This window comes from Prorops nasuta, unplaced genomic scaffold (assembly GCF_024137725.1).
Source record: "Prorops nasuta isolate Cenicafe-Biocafe unplaced genomic scaffold, Cenicafe_Pnas_1.2 PNAS00059, whole genome shotgun sequence".
NCBI classification, from domain to species: Eukaryota; Metazoa; Arthropoda; class Insecta; order Hymenoptera; family Bethylidae; genus Prorops; species Prorops nasuta.
The window spans coordinates 275,047-301,564 of record NW_027116856.1 but is presented as its reverse complement, the minus strand read 5'-3'; the positions used below and the strand labels follow the sequence as shown (position 1 = coordinate 301,564).

Sequence of the window (26,518 nt, the reverse complement as noted above, 5' to 3'; positions counted from 1 at the left end):
CAATTAAAATGTATAGACTTCATTACAATAAATATTGTACGTACATACTACATACATAATGGGCGATATTCAAACTATATATGTTACTGTATCGATATATAGAAGTATCGATACTTTTAGTTCGATATATTACCTGTATCAAAATTGTACCTAAAAATACATATCGATACAAAATATCGATACAATTGGATCATATCAGCATCACTATTCTCGGGCCCCTCCACCCTCGTGTGGATATGTCACCTCTTCGTCTTTTCCCGATATCTGCGTCCAATATAGCATCACGCGTATGGTTTGAGTGTGTCTGCATCGGCTATGGGCCTACACACACCTATTCCACACACTCTCCTTTCGCAAGATGTATTCGTACGTACTGTCCTTCCTCGACACTCACCCCTTCTCGCTTGGCCCTGTCTATAACATTTGTATGATGAGCTATTTCTGTACTACTCGACTTCTTGTTCCAATCGTACAACTCTACTAAATTTCTTCCTGTATAATATTTTAATTATAATTGTGATTTTTGGAGTGAACATTTATGGGTTTTATTATATAAGAGTTTTTTATTCAAAATTTTATTATTATTATAGATGTAACAACGTATCACGTTTGAGGAGAATGTGGGGTTACTTTCATTTATTTTGTTGCTCGAAAATTCATGTCAACGAGTCACGATGGATTTTGGAAAATCCAGTGTATATAGTTTTAATCGTTCCAGACGTGCCAAACCTTTTTGGTCGCAGCAAATCTTGGCAGAGTCGTGGATATTCCGTCGGAAAGGTATGCGAGGCAAAGACTAGTAGTGTTGTGATTTTCAGATTGGCTGGACAAATTCTCACGAATCATCGTTTATCACTCCAAAGTGGAAAACGGTGTTAACGATCAAAAATCGTTCCTCGAACGAAGAAAGTAAATTACAGAATAAAATGAAGCTTATTAATAACACATATGTATATATATTTATGCAAAATTATCTGGAAAATTCAGCGATGCTCGAACGCGCAAAACTATGCATAAAATATACTGCGTCCATCTCCACAACATCGTAACTTTGGCAGTCGTTCTCTCATCTCTCTTTCAAGGTTACGTCAGACACTCGTAATACCGCATAACTGTTTGCGGCGCGTTACGGACCTGCGCTTTCAATGAATTTGCCTATATTAAACAGCGCGATTTAGCAACATGCAAGTTTGCATTTAAATCGACGCATCGAGTTTCTAACCGCACGCAGTCTCAGTCGGAATACATATATATAGTTATTTTCTTTTCTCTCGCGCTAATTGAAACGAACCAACGGCGTTACGACAATATCCAATTAAATAATCAGCCAGAGGCAATTGCGAATTGAAATCTGTGACCCACTATTGCCAATGAGAAGCGACGTTAATCAATCCTCTGCTCCTTTAATCAAGTTTTAGAATTTCTATGCGAATATTCCATGCGCCATTCAAATATCGTGCGATTGACAATTAGCTGCTAAGAGATTGTTTTACCACAAATTCACCCATTTTCCACATTATACATATAAACCGGACCAACCTCCTTCTCCCATGTCCAATCCCAGAACAGATTTCACCAGATCGTTTAATCGCGTTCCATGGCCAAACGATCGATATCGTGCCAAGTTCAGTTTCCTGCTATTCAACGCGACGAGAGAGAAGCAAGCAGCGTGGTCGGAATTGGAATTACTTTCGGTGAAAAGCTTGGAGCGAGAGAATTCTTAAAAATCGCCGCCACTGGCGTATAAACCAATCAATTCCGGGGAGCCTCGGAATAGAAAGCTTTGAACAAGCTTTCGTCTCGCGTGAATTCTTTCGCGCGGTACCTGCAAGCTTCGGGATAAAAACGCGAGACCAGAATGCTCGTATCTTTGTAAATGGAAGTTTTCGATCGGGTGGTTTGGTTTCTCTTCGCGGGATCGTGTAGGAAAAATTGAGCCGAGAGTGAAAGTTTGTCGAGTCTCGAGGAGAGTAACACGCACAGACGAGTGAGTTTGTTACGAGTTTTTCCTCGCGACGGCATTACATCGGTAAAGGCGCGAAACTCGGAATTTTCTTCAATTGGATCGCGCGTGCCGATCGCGCGTGGGATGAGTGGAAAGATGACAATGCAACGGACGGTGGCCTCGCGCCCGATACGCCTCGTGTATAATCCGCGCTCGTCAAACCAACATCCTCCCCCCCCCCCCCTATTCCCTTCTCTCGAAAAAACATTCCGAAGACCGACAGTGCGTAACGCGTGCCATCCCATCGATACACTCGATTTTCCACGAATTTAATTGCTCCATCGAGAAACTCATCAAAATTATTAACACAATTTCGAGTAATATAATAATAATATTATTAAAGAGTAGAATAAATGAAGAATTCAAGGCTATTTCGCAAGAGGCGAAGGAACAATGACAAAGTTCAGTACCAGCATCATTTATCACAGTTCTTTCAAACGATAAATAGCAAACGACTCGAGCGAACGATTATTCTTATCGACGAAACGCAGCGAGAGGAGGATAATAAAGAAATATCCTGTGAAAAATGAGATAATGCTTTCTCTGATCCAGCGATTAGACGTAAGTTCTGTGCGTAAAACGAGCCTAGTTTCGTCACATTGATCAAACCACGCAATAATCGCACGATCGGTGTGTGGATCGCGCGAATGTCAATCGGTGGTGGTGCATGGGAAGATGCAAGGCTCATCGTCGCCTTGCATAATTTTCTGCAACTCGTATTGTCATTCCGGTACGATAGCCATGAGGCTGGCGAATGCCCAATTTTTCTATTCGAGCGCACGTCGAACGATCAGGAATGTGTCCATTCCTCGACACACTCTCGGCGATCCTCGTGCACGAACGCCGAAGAGAAGCCCCTGAAGTTTATTTCGACTAGAAAGATTCTCTCCTACGTGATTGGTTGGAAAAAATCTGCGCGTCACCTATACAAGTACATCTGGGTCATAGTTAGCTTTGCGAGATGACGATGCGAGACGTTTAAGAGGAAAATAAGCGACGTTCGTTTGCGCTCATAAGGTTAAACGACTGTGGTGCAAGCGGTTCTTGGAGTAATTGCATTAACGATTGCGAAGAAGGGGGTCAAACCTGCGAAACCAAATGATATCTCCTAGCTCGGTTCTTGACATTGACAGTATGTGATTTCATTGGTTTTCTATTAGATGTATATATGTATATGAGGATAATTATACTTGTTTTTTAAAGGTAGCTATGATTATAAGTTAAGTATATGGACACGAGTGTTTAAATTAGGGTAGTACGATGATCGTATATTCTAGGGAAAAACTTCAGCCATTTTTAAATTCAGCCTGTGACGAAGGGGTCGCTATATGTGACAGGAATGAGAAAATATTACTTGATTCAGGTTGGGGCTTGAGGAAAATTCTGGCTGAGTTTGTTCGATGAAAGATCCACTGATTGGTGTACTGTTAAAAAATATTAAAACTATAAAAAGAAGTGGAAATAATGTTTTAAGCAATTTTGTGCAGTAATTCTAGTAAAAATTAGAATTATATTGATGAGAAAAATTGTTGAAATTAACAACTTTAATCGCTTTATTCACAACAACAAACACTTTGCACAAACATATATACATAAATATATAGAAAATACTTGAAACTGACTGGTACAAACGATGAATTTTTAACCAAAAGCTATACTCTTTGGGGAGAAAGCGAATGTTTTTTACACGACATAATGCAAAATCGACGTAACCACCGAGTAAACAATGTAGTTTAATAAAATATCAAATTACACAAACGTTTAAAGTGGAAAATATGTATAGGAATTGCAGCGCAGGTGGTGATTGGTTTTCGCAAGGATTTAAAAAGAAATCTTGGACGAAAATTGGCCGGATGCTATTACGAATCGGGTGCAGCGTCATTTTTATCAGGGAATCAGTGCAGCTGGCAGTCTAAAGGGGCCTGCTCGGCCCACTCGGACAGGTAAAACCGAGGAGGAGCAAGGTGCGTTTGGCTAATCGCCATAATTGTGGCTACGCAGGTAAAGCCGAATATTTCGGGCACAGGTGAGACGACAGGTGGACAACCGAGCGATCGTCATGGGCAGTCCAAATCCCGTTGGGTCAGGCCTCCAGAGGAACTTTGCTTTGTTGCACCGAGCCAACGTATCGCAAAAGCCTCGCACTCGTTTCCCGTATTTACACCGCTTTTATACGCCTCGGCAACTTCTCCATGCCCACTTGACTCTATTCACTGTCTCTCTCTCTCTCTCTCTCTCTCTCTCTCTCTGTCGCGACCTTTCTCCCCTTTCCTTACATTTCACGATTCGCTCGATGCTTCTCCATGGATACCAACACTTTGAAAAGCTTCTTTAATTTTGCGCGTTTTAAATTAATTGTTAAACGAGGTCGATAATTTTTTAGCAATTTACACGTTTTAACGATTTTACCTCAGGTTTGTTACGCATACAATAACACTACTCGTGCAGGATATATACTGTACGTACAGTAGAGAATTAGACTCGTTACCGAATTCCCATTATCGAACTGATCCGAAACAGCAGCGAATTTCAATTTTGACAGAATTGCGAGAAGTGGGTCAGCACCCTATACCGCTTATTATTGTACTGACGTCACACACGGCACAGTTTCGTGCTCGTTTTCATCGATCGCTGATGCCGAAACGGAATACCGAGGAACTTGTTTTTGCGAATTCTCCGGAGATGAATCTCGTGTCGTTGCACTTTTAATTTTACGTGCAGCAAACTGATGCGTGGGTCCACTCACGTGGAACCTTCGATTTTGTCTCGATCGAGCGAAACTAGTCTCGATATTACGAGACTATATAAACTATATTTATATCTCTTTCAGACATTTACCGTCATAATATTTAATAATTTTCAATTATTACAAATAGTTGATATAAATTAAACAAAGTTTCTCTGCTGGAAAGACAACCGTCGAGAAAACTATCAAAACTTGCAAGAATTTCAATCAACCTGCAACATTGGAATTCAATCATTGCGAACTAGATGAGGCTATTATAAACAAATTACTGTTGCTTAACAAGGAATGCGTCAGAAATAGATAAATAGCCGTTGATGATTGTGCAGTATAACGCAGAATAATGTTCATGACCGATAATGGATCGACGCCAAATCCTGATAAATGCAACACGCCAGCTTCTCATTGGAATTACAAGCAAATCAAGCCTCCGATTGGAATTCAATTCGCACAATGGCACAGATACGCGACATTAGAATTCCCTTGGTAATCCTTGTTGCATTATGTGCGTGCAACTATACGTGTCTAAATGTACTCCCCTGAACGTATTAGCCCATGATAAATGACCTAAAGAGGCACGAAGGAGATGGCTGCAGGATTTCGCAAGGCTTATTCTTCTCCGTTCTTAATCTCTCTGCGCAATGACCATTTTTCATTAAAAATCAACAATTTTTATTAATTACGAAAGACACTTTTATAAATATCACGAAACGATCCTAGTCGAGATTGTACAGTGCTATATATACTATGCAGCGAGCAGTGCATTAATCAATAGAATAGCAATCGTGGAATGATGAAATCAGCAAGCCAGCATATTGTATCAGAGTACTGTCACCTCGTAATTCCACGAGTAAACTTAATTATTAGACGATTACCGTTATACTCATATTATAAGGGATTATTATTTATCCATCCCACATCGCTCGCTCTCACCCATCTCGAATATTCCTATACATATAATTAAACCTCGATTTAGATAACGACCTTTCTCGTTTATCAATCAACTATTAATGTACATATCCGGGAAAACGTTAAAACTCGAGTTGCATGGACACTTTGATCAAGCGACGATATAGAAATAAATTGTGAGAGGAACAAACTAATTTTTAGAGGAAGTATATATACTTGGCAGTGGGAAAAGAAAAAAACAACAAAGAATTACGAATAATTTATTTATCAGTAAATTTCGATATCCTGAAGTAACGCATACACGGTACAGGGTTGAAAAGGCTGTGGGAGGGTTGCGGGGGTAGTTGGAAATGCACGATAGCAGCAGCAGCAGCAGCAGTATGTACAGGGGTAGACCGGTTAAAATCCAGAAGGTTAACAAAATCAATACCAGTGGGTGGTTGGGCTGGCAGTCGACCTGCTGGGGGCTAGGTCGGCCACTGACCTTTATCCAGGCCATCTGCATCATCCCCGTTTCTACACGTGCACGCTCGGGGAGGTCGTCTATTTTCACGGCGCGCTGTTTTCGTCAAACGAAAACAATCCGTTCCACTGGACGACTGTACACGTACTATGCACTCGCTTCGCACTAATTTCACCACAAAGTGCATTCTTCGATATAAAATATATATATATATATATATATATCCTCTTTACTCACACTCGTGGTGGAACTAGAATATTTTCCACTTTGCAAAAACTTGGCGAATCCGTTGGTCTTCCGAAGCATCTCCCTTAACTTATTCTCGCACCTGTTCATTTTGTAACAATGTATAGACTCGACTAAGGCTTTGTTGCAGCTACTCATTTTCCATAGAAACCATATAATATCCTGTCGGATTTTATCTTTGAAACGACAGTAGGTATATAACGTTAATTAAAGTTCTTACAACACAAGTTTAATACGCGTACTAAAATATACCCACCCGTGCATCTCCCAGAACTAATTACAGCGGCAAAGTGCATCTGTTAAATTTTGACGCGGTAACGAATGACGTTTGTAATGAAAATTACTAGTGCGACTGAAATATTTCTTCGCAGACTACGCAGCGTATTCGCGAATCCGATATTACCGCTAAAACTTTGTACACTGGAATTTATATAAGCCGAGCGATTATATATCGCGTAGCAAAAACGATCGGGGTGCGAAAGAAAAATTCTGCGATTTTATCGAACCGTACATCGGATGACTCGCGTCACGAAAATCGGATAAGCAAAAGCAATTTTCAAAGCGGGATTTCGAGGGCCTCTCTAATGGTACAGGGAATAAAAGTTTTAGAGGTGGCAATCTCGACGTTTTTTTTTTATTTTTTAACTAATTTACAAAAATCATTAAATTTGTAATGACATCGAGATAAAAATTAGTGGTTCTTCTTTCACCCAGATGATTTTGGACATTTTTGTAGGAATAATTTGATCGGTCTGGTTATCGAAAAAAGTCTCGAGGGGTGAAATCGAATCGCGTCGTTGAATTTGGCGACGCAGCGATCTAGGCGAGATATCGGTGTATTTTCCGCAACGCAGCATCGGGTCATCGACTTGTGCATCGGCAACTCCTCTGTATTCCCGCGAATACCCAAAATATCCTGCACGGACCTAGAATCGCGAGATTTACGCACCTGTCGGCCGCTGCGAAGCGTCTATCAACCGTGCTTGCACTTGTCCCCTTCACGGAACGAATTTGGCGCGGTTCACCGGTGAGTTCCGCTAAACGCCACCTTTAACGATCGAGGGACATTTGGCGGATCTCGACTTCCGGGACCAGAAATAGAATCGGTGCTACGCCAACTGCCAAGTACAAGCACACAGACCCTCTTTATTTTTAATTATAATCCAACGTGCTTCTGCGCGTGTGACTCAAAAAGCAATTTTTTTACCTCGTATTCTTCAAAATTCGCTTATGTTAAAAAGTTATTTAAAACGTTGCGAGAAACGAGGAAATTTTTTGTGTTCGACGCGTGTACAAAGCTCCGTGTAGAGGCTGGATTTTACATTTTTATCGATTTTAGCGTTAATTAAAACGGTGGATTCACGAGAGCTTGACGGGAATGAGAAAAACGCAAACGATCGATGAATCTAAATGGGATGGCAAGTGTTTCTCGCGGTAAGTTTATTAGCATAGTGCACATACGTATATAGTGACCATAGCCAGTTGAGGAATCAGGCCAACAAGCTTGCACGACGCTGGTCGTCCTTGTATTGTCCTGCAACGCACCGCACTGCTAATTTGACCCGCTTTTTTACAGGATGTAGAATCAACTGCTACGACCGTAGAGTCCTCCAATTAATTTTTAACTTTAATTTTCTTGCTTCGAATAATATGCAATTTTTTTCAACGTATAATTTCGTTTTGGAAAAATATAACGTTCTTCGATTATTTTGATCGTTTATATCTGGAAGATAAGCTGCAGAGGTATGTGCGTAGTAAAAGTTACGAAATATGCGGAATTTAAGTTTGTGGTTGTTATTACAAAAGCTGTTAAATAAATATCTAAGCACACACTGTTAACCTCGTGCTATTTAAGAGCTCGTAATACGAGGATACACGATTGCTTGGGATGAATAAGTTTGTTAATAAATTCAATGGTTAATTGGGTGCGTCACTGATATAGTTTGTAATTTATTTTTTAAAGTATAATTAACTACAATTCTTCATATATTCAACTTTATTTTTTCGCCTGAGTCTGTTCGGGGCCCAAAAGACCCCAATAGCTATAAATTTGTGATCACTTCAAATCTACCCATTATTTTGACAAATTTGAAGGAACCTTTATGCCAGCAAAAGTGATTAATTTTCAAGTAGAATCATTTATTTGGATAAAACCAAATTTTTTAAACTGTACAAATGAATTTTAACTTTTAAACTACCGGAGCTATTTCAGAATTAATTTTTATATATTATCTATAACCATTTTGACAATCAATCATATATTTATAATGAAAAGTCGTGTTAAAGATCTCACGCTACTTCAGTGATGCTCGACAATTTAAAAGTGTAGAGAATGGAAACCGCAAAAGTAACTTTTTTTGTTAAAAAATCTCTAAATTTTTTATTTTTTATTTCTATGCAAAATAGAAATGATTTTTTTACAGCTAAAATAACGTACTGTATAATTTTATTAATATTTTTTTCTAAAAAACTTTATAGTGGAAAGCCTCACCAAGAAATAAGTAAAACACCATTATTGCAATAATTCTGTCAAACCGATACGCTTTTTGCGCAAAAATGTTAGTTTTTGAAATATCAATTAGCACAATCTTATTATCGTACATAACTATATTATAGTTGTAAGTACTTTGCATCTGCTCTGTTATAAAAAAATTATTCACTTACAACGTTTTTCGTCCTGGACGATAAACAAAAGGACCGTCTGAAAGAAAAAATTAAATCTAATTACTGTCTGACATTTTACCATGAAGAATAATTTTTAAACTCGTTAATTCGCTTTAATTCTATCGACTAAAAATAATTAGCAGTGAAATACACCGCTACCTGCTAGTCACGGCACTAGATACAATGGAGCCAGTGCGGAATAAAGAAAAATAAATGAACTATAGGATGAATCAATAGCGAAGATCGCGCTGCGCAAAAAACGAAAAGAAGAAATTTTGCGAAGAGCGAAGCCACACAGCCCGATGTGGCTTCCGGTAAAAGCTTCGAGCAAAAATAGATACGGTATATCAAAGCCCTGCTTCTCAGCGTTCTTTATCAAGCTTTGTATCAATTTAAATATACAAGATTTTTTGTATCATATATATATATATATATATAGAGTGCATTTAATTTCCTTGACATTTTTTGACTTCATATTAAAAAAATTCGCATGATCGTTCAAAACGGTTGCTCTTCAGGGTCGTAGCATCGATAAAAAGATACCAAACAGAAGCTGACACACGTGACTTTGGTAAATTTATATATAGTTCGTTATTCTCACATACTTGATTCCTGAGGTGCGGGTACACGACGCGTGAAACACACGCGCAGCGTACCCGCACCTTTACTGATGCCCTTTTGTCATAAACTTTTACCATTTTGTATCTCGAAGCGTGTAGTAATATTATATTTGAAAATGGTTTTGCTAAGATATTACTCGTGCATCTCTTTTTTGAAAGGATTTTTAATTCGGGTGTCTTTAGGGTAAACTATACTCTCTCTCTCTCTCTCTCTTTCTCTCTTTCTCTCTCTCTTTCTCTCTTTCACACACACACACGCGCGCAAATGCACGTGTGTAAAATTTACTTTTTCCACTTGGCGCGAGGCTCTACCGTGTCTCCTGATATGATCGTTGAGGCGAAAAGAGGATCAAGGTCAAACACGACCTTACGAATGTAGCGGTATTAGCGTGAGAAAGAAGAGTACAAAATGTAAGTAGCGTGGCGACGTATTTATCCAGACAGAGAACAAACACGCTCGCCTAGTATACTACATGCACCGCAGCTGCTAAGGCATGGATTCGATCCAAGTACTTTTGCAAGATAAGCATATACCCTACCGTTACTGCTCTGAAAAATTGCAATGATCGACATAGGTTCGATAGACATGAATAAAAATTAAGGAACCACTCTAAAAAAGTAAAATAAACATTTATTTATAATATCGATACTCGGGTATAAATTAATCATTGACTACACAAATATTTTCGTGGAGTTTACATAATATTAGGAGAGTAAAGGGTTTGTGTTTTCACATTGCACACCCTGTATATAATATACATATAGATAGTGCGAGGTTAAAGCAGGCACCGTAGAGGTGTGCGAGCGACGGAGAGGTAAATGGCAAAGTGCGTGAATAAGATCGTTTTTCTTTTCATAAATAAGGGATGGGGTTAGGTAAGCGTAGGACGGAGGGTGTAGGGGGAGGGGGGGGGGGAGAACGATGAGTACAAGAGACAGAACAAGCCGAGCTTGAGTGGGTGTGATAGGGTGAAAATGCAATTGTGTTGGTGGACGTAAATCAATGCGAATCAGTGATCGAGGAGGTTATAGGCACTATGTTACACCCACCTCGATAGGCATTGGGATCGACGACGGCGGCGGCGACGACGGCGGCGGTTGCGGCTGCGGCAAGCGAGCACCGGGCCGTCAGCGTCACAAAACGACGGTCGTCGCATCCCCTCCCCCCGTCGTCGGTCGTCGCACGTTTACCCTCCGTTTAAACCAGTTCATTCACTTGACTGAGTTGACTCTGCCGGACGATACATCTCCAACTTTACGTCGAGTCGACTGACGACGAGTGAGCAGCGACGACGGTGCCGATGTTACCGCTGCTTCTCGCAGTCGACGCTCGTGTCACCAGCGTCAACAAGAGCAGACGACGCGACGCACACATCTTCCTCTCAAGGTCCATGATTCCATCGACGTTCGATGCAGCGTGACCACCAGCCAATCGCCTATCCTCCTCGTTACATTCCAGTTCTAACGTCAACCAATCACGTCTCTCCTATACTAGTCGATCGCCGAATCCCTTCCCCTCGTAGCATCCGCCATTTTTCTGGTTTTTTTATTTTTTAGTTTAAGGGAATCTTTAAATTTCCCTTAACGTTGCTGTGATTCTCACATCAATGTTTAAATATCGTACGAATTACGAGAAGAGTAATAACTAAGAGCAAACTTGCCCGAAGAAAATTATTGAATATATTGACATTTTCATTCTCTACACTGATTAAATCTTGGAGAACTTTGTAAAAAACACTGGGTAATTGTAATGTAGTTTTTAAGCTTGTTGCAAAAGCTTCACCGGTTGTGTAGCCGTTGCCACAACAATCGTATGACATTTGGTTAAAAGCTATTGTAACAGGTGATTAATTAGAAATTGGCTTAAAAATGCTGAACTACCAAAGCGAGGGGTTCAGAAGCGATAAAAATAAATCGAATTGCAGACTACGTAATGTCGGCACGATTTCAACTTGACAAGATTTCTCTTTCGACTAAAATCGAATGTTCTGTGCGTTCTGTCTGTACTGGGGGAAAGAGCTACTTCGTGTTTATATGTGTGATTTTCGACTTTGCGCAAGCGTACCACGGTATCACACTAATTAATCAAAATGTGTAATTCTCCCTACATTCCTTCATCTCTTTGACCACTTCTAACACACAAAACTCAATTAGTGTTTAAACAGGTTAAATTGACTTCACAATTTCTGTTTTTTTAATACAAATATTTTTTTTACATTTTATGACAAATATGTAATTAATGGTAAGAATGAATAAAATTCTATTTTCTAACTTAACACTATGCTTAAATACAATTTGTACATATAAATAATTATTACAGTTAAGGAAAAATCATAAGTTTACTTCTTTTCTTCATTCAGATTATATTTTGTCTTCAACTTATCAATTTCTTCCATCTTCTTGTCAACATCCATACGTTTAAATGCCTTATTGCCTTGATAATAAAGAACCACTAAGTAACGATTGCAAACATTAAAGCCACTTAAATGGTCACAAGCATTTTTAGCATCAAATATGTCTTCATAGACAACAAACGCTCTACCCCTTGTTTCAACAGTATTTCCTCTGTAATAGAAATAATTATATTTACTATAAAAGTTAAGAAATAAATTTACTTGACTTAAGTGATACAATGACGAAGTAGTGTTAAAGTAAAAGTTGTAAAAACGTTCAGATAAATAAAATACAAAACTTACACTCTGATTTGCCTGATAGCTCCATATTTTCCAAAAATATCATACATTTCCTCAGCTGTTATTTTATATGGTAGATTTCGTATGTATAATACTCTGTTTACTTCTGGAGGTAGCCTGACCTGCAGAAAATATTTATTACGCACTTACTTTTGTTTAGGTTAGGAAGGATCAAAATAGATGCATTTACATATTGTTTTACAATTTAACAATAATAAAATACTTACATTGGCACGACGCAGTGTTGCTAAACCTGCCATTTTGAAATATAATAGAAAGAATGTTTATTTTCTTCCTTTTTTCGTTCACTACAATGAATTCAGATTTCAGGTTATGGACGCCTCATTGCCCCTAGTATTTAGATCAGTATTGCCAACTCTGCCAATTTGAATTATGCTAGTGCATTTGTGTATAGTAAGTGGCTATTATGTATAGTACACTGACATTCATCGAATCTGCTCGTGAAGAATGGCCTACTAGATTTGTAACTAGCTGGACAGCTTCAGGTCTCTAGTTCTCACCAAAGCGTAAAACGTCACGGTGACGTCAGATGACGTCACGATGACGTATTGGAGTCGTGGTGGGGAGAATAAGGAGAATCTGGTAAATTGCATATACTCGAGTGTAGCGGTTGATCGTCTTACTTTTGTCAAAAGTATATCATCTCGGGATAAAATGGTATAGTAAGAATTTTCTTCTTTCTCTGTCTAATAGCATAAGAGTGAGAGAGAAAGACATATGATACCCCATGTGCCCATTGATTCTGCTCGAGCACGTTTTTGGTATAGTGATAGGAATTTTGGTATACTGATAGAAGCGGTAATAATATAGTAATCAAACGACAGATCAATAAAAAGAAGAGGGCATATTCCAATGAGTGAAGTGTCAAAATGTGCAACTTAACCTCTGTAATTTGTATTAATTTATTAAAATAACTTGTAAGTGATGAACTTTTAATAAAATCATATTAAGTGTTATAAATTTGTATAAAAAATATGTATTTTAGTTTTAACCTATTATTGTGTAACATATGGTGTATAAAAATAACTGAAAATATATATTTTAAATTAAATTTATGTTGTTGATATTTTGTCAAGAATAACACATCATTAACTTTTATATTAATAATAAGGAGCTATATTCTTGAGTCGTAAAGTCCATTGGAGCTTGCAAGTCAACTATGGATCCCAAGCTTACAGCAATAAGATTCTACGAATAAAGAAGATGCAATTCATTATTAAAATAGATAATCGTTAACTCAGATTTTTTTGCAGAAACCTAATATCAATAGTGACAAGCTTTCGTATCTATTTCCAATTGGTGATGCTGGAAGAGAACCTCTGAGAGCTCCTGACAGCTCAACTGCCACAGGTCCAAGAAACAGCTATTTACGTAAATCTGTCCAGTGTCATGCAATACATTATCCAGAAGCCATTCTGCTATTATCCAGCTAATGTTTCTACGCAATATAATTAATTACTTATTAATTTTCAAATATACTAAATATGTAAAGAAGAAAAAGCCAATATATTAAAATCCATTTACTTACACTACATCTCATTACGTAACCATGAGTGAATATTGTTGAATGGTGACAGAACAGTTTATAGTTGCAGAATCAGAATACATTCCTGTTGTGGGTAATGTTGCTGGGTCCTTTTGTTCTTTCGCAGTATCCAAAAGCAGCAAATTTGCAATGATTTTACAATTATAGCCTATATTCGAAGAAAACTTTAATACTTAAACTTAAATTGAAGAATATTCAAATGATTAATAGTAACTCCTTACGGATTAAGATATCTTGCATTATTTTCAATTTCTGCTACCAGTGCGTATAGGCAAATTCAGTGGTAAATTGTTATTCTCATCACTTAGAGCTTGTTAATCCTGTAAGTTACGTAGCACTTTAAAGTGGGCAAACAAATCCTTACGCTGCATTATATTAGTCTTCTCTTCCTTCGCTAACTTTTGAAAATTCATATATTACTGTTATCCACGAGTATATTTACCCAGTGGCTGAAAAATATTAGAAAGAGTATGAAAATTCATTCTTAAAAGTAAGCATAAATTATTTCCATATTCATAAAGTTATACATACCTATTCTATTATTTAGCTGGATGTTAGCTGCCACGAAGACATCCATATGTAATGTGCCTGCCCTCCTTCCTTTTTAATCCAGTGTATTATCCTAATAGTTTGCTGCAGGACAGTCTTAAGTCAGAAATAGATTGAAGTGTGATAATTCGGTTCTACTTTCTCTTTACCCTGGCCTACCATGAGGAGATACTCTTTTTTATCTTGATTTTTCATAACGTAAATGATAAATAATTATTCCTGAAATAAAAACGTGCACACACACACATATATATATATATATATATATATATATTATTGTCTTTTCAGATTATATACTCTATTTTTTATCTTATATAATTTATTTTTTTTTTCTTTTTTTCAGTACTCCGAAAATTGATTTACGTTAAATAATATTGGTGGCCCTGAAAAGGGCCGATTTTTGGATCCGACACGTGGCAGAGCACATTCCTTTTTTATACCATGCAATCCGATCCATCTAAAAAAATACCCATTCGAAACCAACAACAGTAAAGCTCATTCAATAATCCGTCCAGTAGCCATTCCGCTCGATCACTTGATTAAGTCGATTAGGTATCGAGTTAGTCAAGTTAGCTAAGAACTCTGGGTCAGACCTAAGGCCTTCCCAGATATTCTTCGCTTGATCGAGAATCGCTGCCCTCGTCCTCGCGCCTGGCTCTATCCATCGTCTGGACATCAATGCCCAGACGTTCTCAATTAAATTGAGATCCGGTGATCGAGCGGGCCAATCCACCACTTCCAACTCCGGGTGTCGCGCAAACCACGCTCGCGTTTCGCGTGAGGTATGGATCGCTGAATTGTCCTGCACAAATCGGATCACCGGTACTTCATCCGCGGGATATACATTACGCACGCTTGGGAGAAAAATTTCTTCCAAGATGCGAATGTATTCCCGGGAATTCATACGTGGAGAAATCTCCACAAGATCACCGATATGTTCACCGGAAATCCAGCCCCATACGCCACACGATACGCGTCCAGACCGATGAGTCTGGAAGACGTGGTTTGGCTGCAACCGGGTATCGTTCGGGCGCCACACGTGCAAGGCCTGAGCCTGAGAGGGCAACGATATGAAAACCTTTTCATCGGTCCATATCGTAGCCTTCCAATCTGCACGGCTCCGCGAAAGATTCGCGAGGGCATAGCCAACTCTCTGCTCACGGTGAGCAGGAGTTAATGGGATTTTACGCGCTGGACGACGGCAGTGAATACCTGCAGAGTGTAAACGCCGCAGGCCGGTGGTCACTGAAGCTGGATAATCTATCTCCTCCACTATGTCGCTGACACTAGCGAAGGGATCTTCTTCGATCCTGCTCAGCAGCTGCTGGTCATCGATCTCCGAAGTCCTTTTCTGCCCTCTGTTCTCCGCTCTCCGGTCACGCAGTGCGTGGTCTCCGCCTTCGCGGTACCGACGTATCCAGCGCCTGACGGTGGTCTCGTGTGCCCCGCAGAGTACAGCGATCTCACTCGCGCTTTTCCCGCACTCAAAATAGCCAATGGCTCTTCCTCTGGTAGCCTCACTATGCTGTGACATCGTCGACGTATCCAATAGATATGAATGTTATAACAAATTAACGTTATTATAGATAAAAGTGAATAATGCCTCGATTATTGAATTAGAAGTATCGATAATAACGTTAATTTGTTATAACATTCATATCTATTGGATACGTCGACGATGTCACAGCATAGTGAGGCTACCAGAGGAAGAGCCATTGGCTATTTTGAGTGCGGGAAAAGCGCGAGTGAGATCGCTGTACTCTGCGGGGCACACGAGACCACCGTCAGGCGCTGGATACGTCGGTACCGCGAAGGCGGAGACCACGCACTGCGTGACCGGAGAGCGGAGAACAGAGGGCAGAAAAGGACTTCGGAGATCGATGACCAGCAGCTGCTGAGCAGGATCGAAGAAGATCCCTTCGCTAGTGTCAGCGACATAGTGGAGGAGATAGATTATCCAGCTTCAGTGACCACCGGCCTGCGGCGTTTACACTCTGCAGGTATTCACTGCCGTCGTCCAGCGCGTAAAATCCCATTAACTCCTGCTCACCGTGAGCAGAGAGTTGGCTATGCCCTCGCGAATCTTTCGCGGAGCCGTGCAGATTGGAAGGCTACGATATGGACCGATGAAAAGGTTTTCATATCGTTGCCCTCTCAGGCTCAGGCCTTGCACGTGTGGCGCCCGAACGATACCCGGTTGCAGCCAAACCACGTCTTCCAGACTCATCGGTCTGGACGCGTATCGTGTGGCGTATGGGGCTGGATTTCCGGTGAACATATCGGTGATCTTGTGGAGATTTCTCCACGTATGAATTCCCGGGAATACATTCGCATCTTGGAAGAAATTTTTCTCCCAAGCGTGCGTAATGTATATCCCGCGGATGAAGTACCGGTGATCCGATTTGTGCAGGACAATTCAGCGATCCATACCTCACGCGAAACGCGAGCGTGGTTTGCGCGACACCCGGAGTTGGAAGTGGTGGATTGGCCCGCTCGATCACCGGATCTCAATTTAATTGAGAACGTCTGGGCATTGATGTCCAGACGATGGATAGAGCCAGGCGCGAGGACGAGGGCAGCGATTCTCGATCAAGCGAAGAATATCTGGGAAGGCCTTAGGTCTGACCCAGAGTTCTTAGCTAACTTGACTAACTCGATACCTAATCGACTTAATCAAGTGATCGAGCGGAATGGCTACTGGACGGATTATTGAATGAGCTTTACTGTTGTTGGTTTCGAATGGGTATTTTTTTAGATGGATCGGATTGCATGGTATAAAAAAGGAATGTGCTCTGCCACGTGTCGGATCCAAAAATCGGCCCTTTTCAGGGCCACCAATATTATTTAACGTAAATCAATTTTCGGAGTACTGAAAAAAAGAAAAAAAAAATAAATTATATAAGATAAAAAATAGAGTATATAATCTGAAAAGACAATAATATATATATATATATATATATATATATATGTGTGTGTGTGCACGTTTTTATTTCAGGAATAATTATTTATCATTTACGTTATGAAAAATCAAGATAAAAAAGAGTATCTCCTCATGGTAGGCCAGGGTAAAGAGAAAGTAGAACCGAATTATCACACTTCAATCTATTTCTGACTTAAGACTGTCCTGCAGCAAACTATTAGGATAATACACTGGATTAAAAAGGAAGGAGGGCAGGCACATTACATATGGATGTCTTCGTGGCAGCTAACATCCAGCTAAATAATAGAATAGGTATGTATAACTTTATGAATATGGAAATAATTTATGCTTACTTTTAAGAATGAATTTTCATACTCTTTCTAATATTTTTCAGCCACTGGGTAAATATACTCGTGGATAACAGTAATATATGAATTTTCAAAAGTTAGCGAAGGAAGAGAAGACTAATATAATGCAGCGTAAGGATTTGTTTGCCCACTTTAAAGTGCTACGTAACTTACAGGATTAACAAGCTCTAAGTGATGAGAATAACAATTTACCACTGAATTTGCCTATACGCACTGGTAGCAGAAATTGAAAATAATGCAAGATATCTTAATCCGTAAGGAGTTACTATTAATCATTTGAATATTCTTCAATTTAAGTTTAAGTATTAAAGTTTTCTTCGAATATAGGCTATAATTGTAAAATCATTGCAAATTTGCTGCTTTTGGATACTGCGAAAGAACAAAAGGACCCAGCAACATTACCCACAACAGGAATGTATTCTGATTCTGCAACTATAAACTGTTCTGTCACCATTCAACAATATTCACTCATGGTTACGTAATGAGATGTAGTGTAAGTAAATGGATTTTAATATATTGGCTTTTTCTTCTTTACATATTTAGTATATTTGAAAATTAATAAGTAATTAATTATATTGCGTAGAAACATTAGCTGGATAATAGCAGAATGGCTTCTGGATAATGTATTGCATGACACTGGACAGATTTACGTAAATAGCTGTTTCTTGGACCTGTGGCAGTTGAGCTGTCAGGAGCTCTCAGAGGTTCTCTTCCAGCATCACCAATTGGAAATAGATACGAAAGCTTGTCACTATTGATATTAGGTTTCTGCAAAAAAATCTGAGTTAACGATTATCTATTTTAATAATGAATTGCATCTTCTTTATTCGTAGAATCTTATTGCTGTAAGCTTGGGATCCATAGTTGACTTGCAAGCTCCAATGGACTTTACGACTCAAGAATATAGCTCCTTATTATTAATATAAAAGTTAATGATGTGTTATTCTTGACAAAATATCAACAACATAAATTTAATTTAAAATATATATTTTCAGTTATTTTTATACACCATATGTTACACAATAATAGGTTAAAACTAAAATACATATTTTTTATACAAATTTATAACACTTAATATGATTTTATTAAAAGTTCATCACTTACAAGTTATTTTAATAAATTAATACAAATTACAGAGGTTAAGTTGCACATTTTGACACTTCACTCATTGGAATATGCCCTCTTCTTTTTATTGATCTGTCGTTTGATTACTATATTATTACCGCTTCTATCAGTATACCAAAATTCCTATCACTATACCAAAAACGTGCTCGAGCAGAATCAATGGGCACATGGGGTATCATATGTCTTTCTCTCTCACTCTTATGCTATTAGACAGAGAAAGAAGAAAATTCTTACTATACCATTTTATCCCGAGATGATATACTTTTGACAAAAGTAAGACGATCAACCGCTACACTCGAGTATATGCAATTTACCAGATTCTCCTTATTCTCCCCACCACGACTCCAATACGTCATCGTGACGTCATCTGACGTCACCGTGACGTTTTACGCTTTGGTGAGAACTAGAGACCTGAAGCTGTCCAGCTAGTTACAAATCTAGTAGGCCATTCTTCACGAGCAGATTCGATGAATGTCAGTGTACATACTAGGATTTTTGGTAGTACATATATAATTTATGCGACGGAAACTATACTTAGTACTACTTTAGCGCTATGTTTTCTGAACGTGGCCTTTTTCACCGCCAATCAGCATCGAGATAGAGCGCCCTCGCCGCCCTCTGACATTTTTCCTCGTGCAACGTAATTTGTGTATATGTATATGTCATTATATGTATGTATGTACATACTATAAGCCGATATGTATGTACATACATACACAGCAGTACACAGTAGGAAATTGAATCGTGGGTGGTTCAGCTAGTTTCACTCTGTAATTTAACATGGAAAATGATATACTACACTATACATAGTTGAAACCACACACGATTCAATTTCCCATTATGTAGTATGTATGTGATGTATGTATGTATAACCTCAGGTTCAATTGAGTTCCCTGAAAACTCCTGTTCTAGTTCCCTCCAGTTCCCTCTTCGGTCATGCTCGGGCGCACTCGGCAGTCGGCACTCGGCAGTAGTCTTTGTCAGTCTTTGTTAGGTGGCGCTGAGATCATAAAAAATGTAATTTATGTTTTAATTTAACAGAGATTTCCTATGCTGGTTATTTAAATTGAAAAATGGATTAATCCATTTCTAGTTTGCGTAGAAATCTTTTTCCTCGAAGTAATTATCTGCAAAAGTTTATTTAAATATTTGCAAAGTTTCATCTAGGTTAAAAAAGTGTTATGGAGAAAGTTACAATGAACATTGATGAACATGGCGGGTGTTTTCCTTTTGTCAAGTAAAACATAGTGACGGTGTGGTCTCGACGAATATACTACATTCTATATGGATGTTAATAGTCAATTTAGCTATTGGATTATAAAAGCATTATTATATTCTGTATATATTGATTAATGCGATATAGTAAAAATCATGGATATACGTGGTATTGAAGTAACGAATCAGCTAAGGGTCAGTGACAATATTTATTTATTTAATATTGAAATTATTTTTTTATCCTTCTGAAGTTTATTTAATTCATAATCGAATTTTCCTTCATATTGCTACCAATTTTTACAATGCACAGTTAAATACTAATAAATTTTTGAAGTCTATTTAATAATAAAGAAGCTTTTAAACTGAAACTTGATAATTATATGCAGCATTTTATCTTGTATCGCTAATTTGTGAAGCATTTGAAATTAAAAATCATCGCAGTGTCATTATCTTTATGTTCTTTTTCCAGAGTGCTATTCGTGCAAAACTTATAGAATTGGGGGTGCGTTATGATGAAGAATTACCAGACTACATTTTGGTAATGGTAGTAAATAAAAAATCCCGTCAACAAATGCATGAAGATTTGAATCTATTTTTAGAAAATAGTACAACAATATTTGTTGATTGGTTACACGATCAAGTATTAAAAAAATTGCAAAAGGTAACAGTTGCAAAAAAGAAAGTAAGCAAAGAGCTTGTACCAACGGTTATAGTAAAGCAGGAAGAGGAAAAGCGAAAGAGAAAAACAAGTACAACATCTTTTTTGGAAGATCAAACGGGAGAGCAAGGCAATGAAAAATCTATTCATAAGACTGTTAAAGAAGATAAGTCTTTGCAAAAAGAAATTGTAGAAGATTCCCTAACTATATCAAATCATGAAATGGCTTATGACAGACCTACTAAACAGCACACAGAGAATGACAATGCAAGACAAAATGATGAGTTTGTAATAGGTGCACATCATAAACAAACTTTAAACAGAAATGTCTCAACAGAGGTGTCAGAAAAGGTGCAAAGTAGTAACTCCCAAAAAGAAATAATATCCATAAAACCTGTCAATAAATTATTAGAAGCTGAAACCTCTTCTACAGGGAATTCTGAATTGATAAGACAGTTTAAAGGAACTAGTGTAGCTGACAATGAATGCAATATTAACGAGAGAAAAAAGAAAGATACAAAGCGTTCAAGAATAAATGAAGATAATAATGAAGAAGAGGAGGATTCCCCTGAAAGCAAAGCAAAAAAAATAAGATCAAGTGTAAACAAAATTTCATCTGCTGTTATTCCTGTCAAAAATCGTTTAGGAGCAATATCTCCTAGAAAAAAATTTGAAATTTATAGAGGAAGACCAGATAATGAGAGTCATTCTAAGCAAAGTGGTAAGCAGTTTCAAAAACGTTTGTTTGGACATAGAAGTAATATTTCTCCACTTAATAAAAATAGTGAGTCAAATGAAAAACGAAATCGAGTAATAGACAAAAAATCAAGTGAGTCAGAAAGAGTAACTGATATAAGAAACCGTTTAGGCACTAGTAAGACAGATAAGCTCCATAGTTTTAATGATGGAAAAGAGAGGATAAGTTGCAATGAAAAGGTAAAAGCCCTTGATAGAATATCTGGTACAATTAAAGACCGACTGGGTATTTCATCAAATCACTTTGTTCCGCGAGCAACTTCAGAAAGTCAAGAATTCTCAGGCTACAAACATAAAATCATTTCTGAAGATCGTATAAAAGGTTTAAAAAGCAGGCTAGGAAATGCAAAGAATAATTTTAAGCCACAATCTGTAAAACCAAGGTTCAATGCAATTACTGCACAATCTGAGAAAAGTGAAGTTGTTGATTCTTTGAGTTTAATAGCAGTGAGGGAATTAAACCTTCACAATCAGTCAGGTGTAAACACAGGTCCAATAAAATCTCATATTATTGCTGTGAAAAAGCCTACTTCTGTAACATCTATAAAGCCCCAGGTATCATTAAAGAAAGTAAATAAATCAAATGCAATGGTACAAAGTGATATAGAAGATGAAGGAGATACTGATGATCAAAAGCTTTCTAGTAAAGTAATTGTTACTCCAAGACCTTTGAAACCCTTGCAACCAGTGCAAAAACGTGCCACTCAGTCTCTGCTTCTCAAAGCTATGGCTGAAGCAAATCAATCAGTTGTAAAACAAAAAAACCCAGAGCCAACCCTACCTGTAAGTATTAAGAAACGAATGTACTTTAATTGTTAATTTATGAGGATTTTAAATATATAAAGTAGAAGGATATAATCATTTAAGAAAATTAATGCAATTTAGCAGATTGTATATAAAAATAAAAAATAGATTATTTTTTGTGTTTATAAATTTGTACGCCTTTTTTATTCTTCCTATAAATATATCATATTAAATTTAAGTATAACAAGATTGCTTTATGTTGAAAATTTGATTTAAGAGAATATTTTCTTGTATTTCTAATGTGTAAATTTATGTTAGTTGAAGAAGTCTTTGTCTACTCGCCTAAAACCATCAATACCAAAAACTAAAGAAATTACAAAAAACTTAGCAATTAACTTAAGTGCATCGAAAAGAATGGTTATGGAGAAAATTCAAGTAGAGTTGCATACTTTAAAAAATGTGGACAAGCAAAAAGTGTGTAAGTAGATTTTTTCATGTTTATTGTACCTTATTTAAATTAATAATAAAATATTTACGTATATTATACATAATGTTTAGACAAGCAGCCAGGTGTTACCAATGACCATATGGGAGTAGTCATGTCCTTGTTTCAAAGAACCAATGACAGACAAAAATTTTTAGTTACTTTAAATGGATATGACAATACTGTTGAAGAACAAGAATATTCCGAGGATGAACAACAGTTGGAAATGGAGGTAGGCATTTCTTCTGAGGAGAGAAGTAACTGAAACAATGACAAAACTTAGAGTTTAAAAATTGAAGAGTTGAATTGATGAAGGGTGTAGGTGTAATTTGATAAATTAAGCAGGAGAAGAAAATAAAATTGTTAATTTATCAGCTATGAAGAAGATACATACAATGAGCCAATGAAATATTAAAAGCATAATGTGTACTACTCAAAAAAGTAAAAATAAGAGTTTTTTTTTTTTTTTTTTTATTCAATAGCACTAAATTCTTTGATAGCTTTACTCTTCAATTGTTCAAAAATCCTTTTATTATTAATTTTTTTAATAAATTTTCTCAGGTAAATGATGATGAAGAACAGGCATCATCTATGCTAAATGATTCATATAATCAAAGTGATTTAACCCATGATAGTTTTCAAATAACGGATCCAGATGAAGATGTCAATGATAGTACAAAAGATAAAATTGATGAAAATAATGAGAATTGTAATACAGAAAATATGGAAGTACAGGAAATTGTGTTAAGGAAGAGTAGAAAATTGAGCCCGATAGTTTTCAATCGGACTGATTCTCCTAGTTTTACGGAAATGAAGGGTAATGTACCTGTACATAAATGTATTATGTAGTAACTAAAAAATTATTGCATTTACGTTCTAGTTTACTGATGTTATCATTTTTTTAATAGAGCAACGCCTTATTGTAGATGCAACAGCTACATCGCTTGAAAAAGTAAAAGAGAGATGTAGATACTGGCCGAATTGTACTTTAGCAAGTAAATGCGCGTATTATCATCCAGCTGTTATGTGCAGGTAAGTCTCTTATTTTTTAAATTAATCTGATGTTTCAATAAATTATATTTAATCGATTTTATAGTGCATTTCCTGCTTGCAAATTCGGTGACAAGTGTGCTTATAAGCATCCGAAATGTAAATTTGGATTATCGTGTACAAAATTAGGTTGTGTATTTGCACATCCAGCACAGCAATGCAAATATCATCCTTTTTGCACAAAACCAGCTTGTCCATTTTCTCATCCGGAAGTATCTGCAACTCCAATTTCAGTAGAAACGTCGACTCAGCGTGCAAAATTTACATGGCGAAGAAGAGATTAAAAGAGTTTCAAAGCCAAAAACATGAATTTGCTGCTTCTTAGTAATTATAATTAAAAATTTTACTTCTCTATTCATTCAGTTATTTAATAATCTTTATAAATGAAGCTTATATAGGTCTGTATTTTTTTCCTAAGTATTTAAACTGATACTTTCTCCCACCCAAGATAAGCTTTAATCAAGCAATTCGATTATGTTTATTTTATATTAAATTTTATAATCGAATTAAAGTATTAATGAATGATTACTAATCGGAACAAGTAGTTCTTCATTGATTTGACGAAACTCAAAGCATTTTTGCCAACTTGGAAACCGAATAAAAAGGATTATTGAAAAAATATTCGTGAATTAATTGTAAGCAGTTCTGTTAGTTATCTGCTCTACTAATCAGACCAGTTTTCAATCTAAAATAAACAAAATCATGTTTTATGATCGAATAAATATAATTAATGCTGAAATTTTAACAATATAAAATAAGATATTTCTTCTCATTTCTAATTAACCTTAAATATCCTCGTAAAAAATCTTCAATTTTTGGTGTACTTTAATTTACGAAGGACATTTCAATCATCAAAATATACTTTAACACTTAATCGCATACGATTATTTGAAATAGTGGTTGAGCTTATAAAGCTGTTTTTTTAAACAAAAAGTTAAATCATTAAATAAAGGAAACTAATGTATTATTTTTTCAATGGATAAATTAAATAATGCGATATGAGTAATTAGTAGAGTATGTTTTGAATATTATAAAACAAAAGTTTGTTTATATATTTATTTCGAATTTAAAACAGGTATGATTAGTACAGTAAACAGCGTATATTACTTATTTGCCACTTGAACGTACACGTAAAAATCGATTTATTTTTATAACTAATAACAGATATCATTTTTCTGTATAAAACCTTTTTAGATTTGAATAGAGAGTACTTTCAGAAAGGTCCTAGGAAAATACTTGACATCTCTTATATTGACGAAGGTAAATCAATTATAATCCACGTTCTGAAACGAATTGAGTGAAACATTCTGGAGAAATATTTAATGTGATTACTATTTTAATGACATTAAGAAAAAAGTAATATGAAAAACGTCTAATTGTAGTAGAATAAGGAGTAACACCATCTCACTGGAAAAGAAAGAGAGAAGCACAATGAACAAGCAAACAAATGGGTATATCGAAAGAATATGGAGCGAGAGAGAAAAACCTTACATACTTATTATTGATTAGCCTATCTACGCATTTATTGATCTAAAAGTTCCTTTATAGCAAAAACCTTTTAATAGTAGTAGTCTTGAGAAAATTGACGAAACTATATATCAGTTCTTCCAGGTTGACAAAGATACTTGAATGTCATGTGTTATTAAAAATAGCTGGTAGATGCTTAACCATTTCAGTAGGATAAAAGCGAATTTGCACAGAAAGTTATCATCGCTTAAACAATTAATATTAAATAAATTTTAATAGCAAAAATTATTTAAAATATTTTTTAAATAATAGAGCATCTACGTATGTTACACATTATCGTGAGATTAATATTTTAATATGTCATACTTATCAACATATTAAATATTTTTGTTTGAAAGCGCAAGCTTTGCGATATATGTAAAGTCCACATATATTCGTTCACAAAAATTTACGGCAAACAGCTACAGATTATTTTGTATAAAAACTCAAAAATACACACTGAAAAGATTGATAATTTAACATGTCTAGTCCTACTTGTATATACCATAAATTCTTACATTTTTCTTAAAATAAACTCTAAACTATGTGTAATACTATAACTAATCCTCAATATTATAGCAGTTATTGTTTATTTTTAAGAATAGAAATTAAATAAAATTGTACGGTGGTTTTATTGGCGTGTTATCTTATTTCGTCAAATTAAACATTTCGCTTCTTGTACGCCTACACACACAATCAAATGTATAAATGCAGAGTGTATGTATATTATATATAGCAGAGTAAAAACCTTTTATTTAAACCAAAAACTTACACTTACATCGCTGCAGGTAAGAGGACAATGTTTTTTATCCTTTGTGTCTTGGGCAAAGATGGCACATGCCCTGTCTGTAAAAAGAATCTATAATTTTCGCTTCGTTCATTACTATAATCTAAAGGTGCGGGTACATGGTGCATGAAATACGCGCACAAAGTGTGTTCCCTCTACAGTTCCATAGTTCGCACGTTCACTCCACGTGCCGTTTACCCACACATTAATACGAGTAGCATTTGCACCAAAGCTGCATTTGAAAAAATTCTATAAACGTCCTTGAATAAAGGGTGGAGAAAAATAAAGATAGGATATTCATAGGAAGCATTTTAACGTTGGCGTTTTATAACAGGACAAAGTTGAGGATTAAAAATTGACAAACCATTCTTCCTTGATGAACCATCTGTCGCTCTTGTTGGAATTTTTTAATACACCCAATAATAGCCACAATTAATAATAACGAA

At 36.6% G+C, this 26,518-nt stretch overlaps 3 protein-coding genes across 6 annotated transcripts in view; 1 reads left to right on the top strand and 2 right to left on the bottom strand.

Annotated features, from left to right (window-relative positions):
- Positions 1 to 11,683, bottom strand: part of Oatp74D (Organic anion transporting polypeptide 74D) — a 76,121-nt gene extending 64,438 nt beyond the window's left edge. The window contains exons 1-2 of one of the 2 annotated variants that reach the window (XM_066745148.1): positions 10,701 to 11,683; positions 9,031 to 9,067 (exon numbers count right to left, since the gene is read on the bottom strand). The gene's annotated coding sequence lies outside the window, so the exon portion shown is untranslated. The remainder of the gene's footprint in view (positions 1 to 9,030; positions 9,068 to 10,700) is intronic. The other variant, XM_066745150.1, reaches the window with a different exon arrangement.
- A 138-nt stretch (positions 11,684 to 11,821) lies between these two features.
- On the bottom strand, positions 11,822 to 12,696 carry Sf3b6 (splicing factor 3b subunit 6). 2 transcript variants are annotated; one of them, XM_066745159.1, is made up of 3 exons: positions 12,571 to 12,696; positions 12,347 to 12,465; positions 11,822 to 12,215 (listed from the first exon to the last, which is right to left on the bottom strand). In XM_066745159.1, exons 1-3 carry the CDS (start codon positions 12,601 to 12,603, stop codon positions 11,990 to 11,992), a joined length of 378 nt encoding a protein of 125 aa, XP_066601256.1. In that variant the 5' UTR covers positions 12,604 to 12,696; the 3' UTR covers positions 11,822 to 11,989. The 2 variants fall into 2 exon arrangements, with proteins under 2 accessions (XP_066601256.1, XP_066601257.1); XM_066745160.1 differs by having other exon boundaries at positions 12,347 to 12,460; positions 12,571 to 12,687.
- A 7,094-nt stretch (positions 12,697 to 19,790) lies between these two features.
- Positions 19,791 to 26,504, top strand: Nab2 (Nuclear polyadenosine RNA-binding 2). Of its 2 annotated transcripts, none has more exons than XM_066745147.1 (7): positions 19,791 to 20,282; positions 20,557 to 22,284; positions 22,564 to 22,723; positions 22,804 to 22,961; positions 23,291 to 23,546; positions 23,656 to 23,761; positions 23,826 to 26,504. In XM_066745147.1, exons 1-7 carry the CDS (start codon positions 20,244 to 20,246, stop codon positions 24,061 to 24,063), a joined length of 2,685 nt encoding a protein of 894 aa, XP_066601244.1. In that variant the 5' UTR covers positions 19,791 to 20,243; the 3' UTR covers positions 24,064 to 26,504. The 2 variants fall into 2 exon arrangements, with proteins under 2 accessions (XP_066601244.1, XP_066601243.1); XM_066745146.1 differs by having other exon boundaries at positions 19,792 to 20,282; positions 23,638 to 23,761.
- The last annotated feature ends 14 nt before the right edge of the window (positions 26,505 to 26,518 follow it).